This window comes from Lycium ferocissimum, chromosome 9 (genome assembly GCF_029784015.1).
Source record: "Lycium ferocissimum isolate CSIRO_LF1 chromosome 9, AGI_CSIRO_Lferr_CH_V1, whole genome shotgun sequence".
Classification (NCBI taxonomy): Eukaryota; Viridiplantae; Streptophyta; class Magnoliopsida; order Solanales; family Solanaceae; genus Lycium; species Lycium ferocissimum.
In genome coordinates this window covers 16,042,841-16,051,094 of record NC_081350.1, presented here as the reverse complement: position 1 = coordinate 16,051,094, position 8,254 = coordinate 16,042,841, and the positions used below count along the sequence as shown (strand labels likewise).

Sequence of the window (8,254 nt, the reverse complement as noted above, 5' to 3'; positions counted from 1 at the left end):
GTTGTTAACATTCTCCTCAATTATTTGCTTCATTAACTCCCTTAGCTCCGCACCTGCCATATGATATGGGGATTAAAGATAGATTAAGTACCCGATAAGGTATCTATATAAAATTCAATCTCTCTCATCGGGGGTAAACCTAGTAAATCTTCTAAACAAATAAGGTTTCTACTCAAATATGATGGAAGTACGGTGACATATAGGATTAGGTAGACCCCAAATTAGTAAGTGTACATCATTAGAACACATTTTATGTGTACACACGTAAATTTCCATCCACAAGCTCTTCCTTATCCAATGGCATAAATCAGATATTAAAATTCATCATACTCGGCGAAAATTGACCCGCGCTGCGGGCCGTGTGTCACACGCCAAATCACACATGCCAATATTTTGCATGGTGTTTTGGCCATGTGTTGCGCACTCCATCGCACATGCCAAAGTTTTTCCTTGTGCTCTGGGCAGTTCTGCATACACCAAAGCACAAGTCTACTGTTACGATCCCAAATACAAGGTCATGATGGCGCCTTCCTTTTCCCTAACCACTAGGCAAGCCAAACCCAAAACAACTGAAACCATTTAAGACCAAGTAAAATAAATACCATTTCTTATTGAACAACAATAATACATTACAAGTTTTACAATATTACGGAAAAATCAACGGAAACTTGACATTACCCCAAAACCTGGTCAAAAGTGAACATAAGCTACTAAGACGCTTTACAACTTAATGAATTACATAACAGAATGAACACAACCACTGTCCAGAATGAGAGTAGACATGGGACTCAGAGTGGCACCGTAAGACCTACCGGAATCAATAAATCCTCATCCATATACCTGAAACAACTCTACACCTCAAAGGGTGTAGCAAGTGCAGTATCAGTACAAAACAACAGGTACCGGTAGGCATCATAGGCCGACAACAATTATATCCTAGTAAAGGAAATCGACAGGTAGACATGGAATACAAAAATCACTTCACAGATCTTTAATAAAAATCACTACTTTCCGCTCCACTAATCTCGGCTAGAACCGACTAAACGTGAAAGAGGTCTACCATAATTAATATAATACAACTCTAATACCCTTAATTTTTCTGGAGTTCTTATAAATTGACCGAACTTAAGTGGGAGACCATAAATTTTAGCACACGGAGGAGTCCTTTAGTCGGCTTATACTTAGCAAGTTATGAAGATTATCAAATTGTACTCTTAAAGGTCATGAATTCATATTCCTTAGTCTTCAACCCTCTTACTATGGACAATTTCAAACATTAATTCAACCAAGCACCTCTTTGTCCTTAACTAATAATAATCCAAAAGTAGGCGAATCACAACTTTGACAATTAAATCCACGTAACAAACAAATTTCAAGGTAAGGCCAAACAAATACCATTAGTCACATTAACAATATAGATAGTAGATGAATGATATGCAAACACAATGCAAATGCAAGGCCTTTTCTCCACTTTCTGGATATACACACGGTCAAATATGAACAACGTCGTGACCCATGGAGGGCTCACGAGGCCCATATATCACCGCTTTGGTAATTTCCTCGGATCACGGCCTCATCACATCATTCATATCTCAATAACCTGTCTCTTAGCCAATCGGCTCAAGTATCAATATCATGTGCCAATATCATCACTCGTCCGGAACAAGATCTCATCGGACTCACAACTGTATCCTCAAATCATGTGTATGAATCTATATAAAGCATGAATATGGCATACTCCAAGTCATGAATAAGAATGTAAGCACGGAAACCATCAAAAGCTTGTTCTCAACATCATAAACGCTTCACCTTTTTACTTCTTTTTATTTCAACAAGGATATACGAGTGATATGCACAAAACAAACAAGACATGCAAATATAATAAGAGACATAAAGTACGGGCATCAGACCCCAATCACAGATCCAGAGGATTATACTATTCTATCAGCTAGTGCCCAGACATGACATTCAGACCAACTATACAATTGAAATAGCACAAATACCCAAACATGATGATCGGTATCCAATACTAGTGCTCGTCACCTCACAAGTATCGAAATCCCCCTTTTCATTACCCCGTGACCCTCTTATTAGATTTATTTTAGACCAATCATACGCACACACAGGGTTACAGTCTCAACGTGCTTTCCCCGTAAATTCCTAACCACACATATACTTTGCTAATCGGAGTCTAACCAAAAAGGTAAGCCGTAACCTACCTCGTAGCCGAGCTGGTGCCACGAACATCCATCTCGAACTTTGTTCTTTCCTCCGGGTCGCCTCGTAGCACGTCGGAGTCTAACAATTAACAAATTCGCATAAGTAAGATGTAGTGATAAATCGATCATTACCATTTGGGAAAGTTACTTGGCTTTTCTCGATTTTATGGGGTAAAGTTGGCATTATTCCTACTTCACTAGGATTCTAGGTTCTCTAATAGTTATTAACCTATCATTTAGAATCATCCCTCCCACTAAATGTTACTAATTCCTTTATTCTTCAAGAATTCCCAATTTCAAGAATGCTCCTTTTTACCAACCCAAATACAAATCAATCAACTCTAAGGTTTTGAGTTAGCAATTAGTGTTCCTAAGATTAACATCTACATAACTACCCTTGATTTACTAATATCCATTTACTACCAACCATTTCTAACCATTTTAGGGCTAGTTTCATGGGTTTTCTTTAAAGCTCAACTTCTTCTATGGATTAAGATTGAAGTAAGATGGGAGAGAGGATTAATGAATTCAAAAGATTACCTTCTTGTTGCCATAGGTCTCCTAGCCATTCTTGCCTCCAACCAGCTTTGGAGAAGTGTATATGGGTGAAAATGAGGTCCAATCCCAAAACAAGGGATTAAATATTAGGTCTCTTTCAGCGATTTGTGCCTCTGCGCACATCTTTCCTCAAGCGCGGACACGCCGCAGCGGGCCGTTGTTCGCTCCTGCGAGATCTCATTAATTGCTGAGGTTCGCCGATGTGAACCAGGTTGCGCAGGGGCAGCCACGCAGCCACGTGACCTGCCTCGCCTCTGTGAGTCTACGGTTTCAAACGGGAAGAGTCCAATCTCCCACTTCCCGTTATTCGTATTTGTTTCGAGACCCTCCATACTTGAATCAATTAAGAAGAATCATTCTGATGATACCCTATGAACTCTACCATTTCAGGGTAACTTTCAAAAGAATTAAAGAATAGTCCGAGCGAGTTGTACGTATAAGAACCTTTGGACTAAATCACACAACCTTGAACTTTACAGAGCGCATCAAATCGACATATTTTCTGCTCCTCGTGAGTCAGTTACATTTAATGGGACTTGGGAAGGACCATCAAGTCGAGAATTTCTGAAAATGTCAAAACAACCGAACGGGTTGTTACATCTACAATTTTTGGTTCTAGTTTCAAATATTTCGAGACACACCCGAGCCCCTGGCCTCTTATTCAAAACCATCCTGACAAGTCCAAAACTTTATATCTAAGCATACGCATGCTTAAGACTCAGTTTGAGATATAAAGACTACAAAATGAAGGATCAGTTTGAGACATAAATACACATGTTTAACTATTAAGTGAATGAGTATGATTATAACTATTAAAAAATTTGGGGTAAAGGTTAGAATTTGGAAAATTCTTAAAAAGAATCCTCACTACGTTTAGAATTCAATTTTTAAAATTGGTTGAAGTCATCGACAGACCCTCCAACTTGTCCGTGTATCACACTTTGACCCCCCAACAGAGACTTGTACCATCTGAACCCTCAAAGACCACTTTTAATGTACCATTTAGGCACAATTTGTTGAGCTGGCCCACCGCGTACAGTACACCGCCCCAAAGGGCGTGAGATGCCATTTTTTCCCTTTTTTTTTTTTTTTTTTTTTTTTTTTTTTTAGAAATATTGTAAGTAAAAAAAAATAAAAAAAAAATAAAAACCTGTTGCCGCCGTCCCCCACTACTTATTTCAAACCTAAATCTCCTCCCATTTTTTCTATTTTTTTTCTTGTTTTTGATCTATTTTGTTCTTAGGTTTAGATTTCATGTTGGTTTAGATTTTAATGGCAGAAGAGACGGAGGAGGGAGAGAGCTAGCAGCGGCTCCATTTTTTCCGGTGAGCAAGGTTGGTCGTTTGAAAGGCCAAGGGTGGAAAATGAGGTGGCGTGTGGAGGAGATGATGGCTGGAGAAGGAAGGGGAAGGAGAAGTGTGGGTGGCAATGGTGGTGGCGACAGATTTGGATGATAGTGGCATCGGTGGTCGTCAACGGTTGAACTCTTCCAGTCGCCGGTGGTCAGCTCCGGCAAGGCAGAGAAACATACGGGTAGAGGAAAATGAGGGGAAGGAGGGGGGGGGGGGGGGGTTCATTTTTGTTTTTTTTAATTAATTTTTTAAAGTTAAATCCACGTGTCATTATTTTATTAGTCATTTTGGCGTGTGAATTACACGCACCTGTGTTGTTTGGCTGCATGTTAACTTTATGTCTAAATGGCACAGTAAAAGTGATCTTTGAGGGTTCAGATGGTACAAGTCTCGGTTGGAGGGTCTAAATGGAATTCCTGGACAAGTTGGAGGGTCTGTCGATGACTTAAGCCTTTAAATTTGAGTTTCCTCTTCATTTGTTTTCTTCCTTCTCTTCTTTCTTCTTCTTTCTTTTCTTTCTTCTTACTTCTCTCCGCTCTTCTTCTTCTTCTTCTTCTTTTCCTTTTCTTCTTATTCTACAAATAATCTTTACTTTGGTTTTGGAGATTTGTAGAGAAATTTGAACTTTTTTCAAGCTATTGACGAATATTATACAGAAAATCCAACAAATTATAGAAGTTGTGCAATAATTATTGAATTTTGTTGCTACAACTTCGAAATTATTACAACATTGCAAACAAATTATGGAAATTGTGCAATAATTACTGAATTTTGTTGCAACAACTTCGAAATTATTGCAACAATTGCAAAAAAAATATGAAAATTGTGCAATAATTACTGAATTTTGTTGCAACAACTTCGAAATTATTGCAACAATTGCAATAACTACGAAATTTGTTGCAACAGCTCAAAATTGAGGGTTTTGTGTAAATAACAAAACTTGGGAACTTTTATAATTAGTGTCGTTAATACTAATCTCAAAAGAGTCACCCTTCCCTACCTATCTATCTATATATAATATAAAGCTAGGTATAGATAAGGTGATCTGACACCTCTCTATGGCCTAGAAAAACATTTATCTTTTTTCTCCTTTTTTTGAATTTTTTTCTATACTTTCAATTATTTCTTGCTTTTTATTTCCTCTCATGCGTTACATTCAATTAGCATAAATGTTGTATTAAATTAAATTCAAGAACACTTAAACCCACAACCGTTTGTAAGTCAAAAGACACAACCGCTTGGCATTGAAAAGTTCACCCACTAAGATAAAACGTTTATTTGCTCTCCAATGCTTAAATTCCCACAGCTTCACCCATTCTTTTTAACATTTTGCAACAGTGTGGTTGTGGCCAAGACTTTGAGGAAAAGGAACATCATAATTCATAGGTGGCAAATATATCATGGTGGTGGGATTCCTATTGAAGCTGCCCAAATATGACACTACAGGTTTTTGCTACAACTTGAAAAGTATTAGCTTCAATCAAATTGTGAGCTTGGTCTCTCTCAATTCTTCATGTCCTCTCATTAATTCCCCCTAAATTGCATTGATTTATCCTAAAGTTTTCATTGCAATTGGAATTTTGTTATTCACCATGTACGATAATTTTAGTAGTATTTTTATTTTTTTGGCACTTAAATGTTTGAATGTCACAAGTAGGAAGAAGTGTTGTTATGACCTGTTATGTTTCTAGAAGACCCTTTTCCGCGAAAAATTTTATTAGGACGCGGTGATAACGGAGTGGGGTTAATTGTTCAGGCACATTATCTGAACATTGGTTAAAATGTTCGATCAGTATTATGAGTGTTTGTGGTGCTTCAAATAAGAATGTATGAAATATATATATATATATATATATATATATATATATATATATATATATATATATATATATATATATATATATATATATATATATATATATATATATATATATATATATATATATATAGCTTAAATGTCAAGTATTATTGAGTTTTTTGAGTAGTGAATATATATATATATATATATATATTCATCACTATATATATATATATATATATATATATATATATATATATATATTCATCACTACTCAAAAACATTAGGATGTCGGGGTCGAGGAAGTTGTTCTTACAACAGAATTATTTCTCTTTTAACACGATTTCTATGTCTAATTTCTAATTTTAAGATGACTAATTCATATGAATAAGATATTTTACCTGTATGGGGCATGAAATAAAATGATTCCTAATTTTCTGTCAATGGCGCGTAGCTTGATAGAAGAATGTGACAGTGTAATCAAAATGTATCAACGATGATAGTAAAATCATGCTTCGTCGAACGCACAAGATATTCAGATAATTTTGATTTAGATCTTTTATTGTTGTATCGTTATAGTTATTTCTTATAGTTTTACTTCTTTGTTTAATATAAAAATACAAGTGTTTAATTTTTTATTCTTTCTTTTACAAAATAAGTATGGATTGAAATTTCAAACTTTTATGTTTTAGGTAACCTCTTGAAAGAAAAATTAAAGATGAATTTAGGATGTGGAAACAATAATTTTGATTATGTTTTAATGTTAAATAGATTATATTATATATTTAATTACGTATTTTATGACCGTGCGAAGCGCAGTTAAGTTTACTAGTTAAACATAATCTCAAGTCCCCATTGTTAAATAAAAGACTCAAGAGACACTTTTAACCAATCATACTTTTTTTTTTTTTGAAACAATCATCCTCAACATCCAGCGGAAGTATAACAACAGCAGGGGCACCACAACTATATTGTCACGACCCAATCCGCCATGACTGGCTCCCAACTAAATCCTAGTGGGCGAACCAACACACGAGTCATCTATTCATTCAAGTCCGATTTTATATTAACCAAGTGAACCAGTTATTACTCATTCAAGCAACAAATAAAACAAAATAAGTCATGCCATAAATACTGAAGTAAGTGCGGAAGTTCTAACTATTACAAAATCCCCAAAATCTGAAAGTCATCGTATAGGACTCTAATCTAAAATAGGTCTAAGGAATGAAATCTGGCTAATAAATATCCATAATGTCCAGAATAAGAAAAGACATCATAAGAAGAAGATCTTTGGGCGTCCTGGCATGGGAAGAAGCTCACCCTAGATCTATCAGCAAACGTCCTCAACGCTAGATGTGAGGGCGGGTAGCAGTCTCTGCGTCATAATCTGCACTCAAAAGAATGCAGCAAGGTAGTATCAGTACAAACACTATGTACCGGTAGATATCATAGGCCGACTAAGATTAGTATCATGCATATCTCATAAAATCAATAGAATAAACAAGTCCGCCAACAGACATGAATATCAATAAACCATAACAAGTCCACCAAGGATAATCACAATAAAATCACCAAGATATCCAGTATCGAAGTCAACGGAAGCCACAGCGAAAATAAGTTTACCACAATAACCATACTCACTGTACACACATGCTAACTGATGCCATTGCTCAGTAGTCATGACCTGCAAGGGACCTATGGTGTCCATGTACCACTCGTTCCAGATTCACTCCTCGGACCCGAGCACAAACCTTCGCTCTGGAACGAACCTCGGACGCGGGACATATCAACGTAGCTCTCATTTTCGAAACTAACCTCGGACCACGAGCCCATAATCTAGGTCACATGAGTGCCTTTCCATACCTCTTTACAGGACAGTGTTTCTTACCTTCTCATTATCAATACTCGAATCATTATTTCATGTCACAATATCGCCGAGAAGATCATATTAGCTTCTCATCACAAGACATCCACTGCAGATTTAACACACAAGAATAGTGGCACGAAGCCTACATAATCACTCAATCACATTCACATAGGGGTTTAGCCACACAATATCATGCATGAAAACTAGACATGCTTTCTCTTAAAGAATTCACAAAACATACAATCAACTAACCAAAGTCTAACTCAAGTCACTCCGTGTTATAGCCCGTATTTCGTGCGCTCGGACATTTCGAAGAAGTCGTGGAATGTGGAAGGTAAGATCGCTTTCCAAACTATTTTAATGTGCAAGTGGGTTATTAATATTATTTAGGAATATTGTTGATGTGGAATATTGAGAAGGGTTAAGGGCAAAATTGAAATTTGTGAAATTTATTTCATGA

At 36.4% G+C, this 8,254-nt stretch overlaps 1 protein-coding gene across 1 annotated transcript in view; it reads left to right on the top strand.

Annotated features, from left to right (window-relative positions):
* Window positions 1–4,231, top strand: part of LOC132031614 (protein unc-13 homolog) — a 10,979-nt gene extending 6,748 nt beyond the window's left edge. Inside the window, exon 6 of the mRNA XM_059421581.1 lies at window positions 4,021–4,231. Within this exon, the coding sequence (XP_059277564.1) occupies window positions 4,021–4,231 (211 nt within the window). The remainder of the gene's footprint in view (window positions 1–4,020) is intronic.
* The last annotated feature ends 4,023 nt before the right edge of the window (window positions 4,232–8,254 follow it).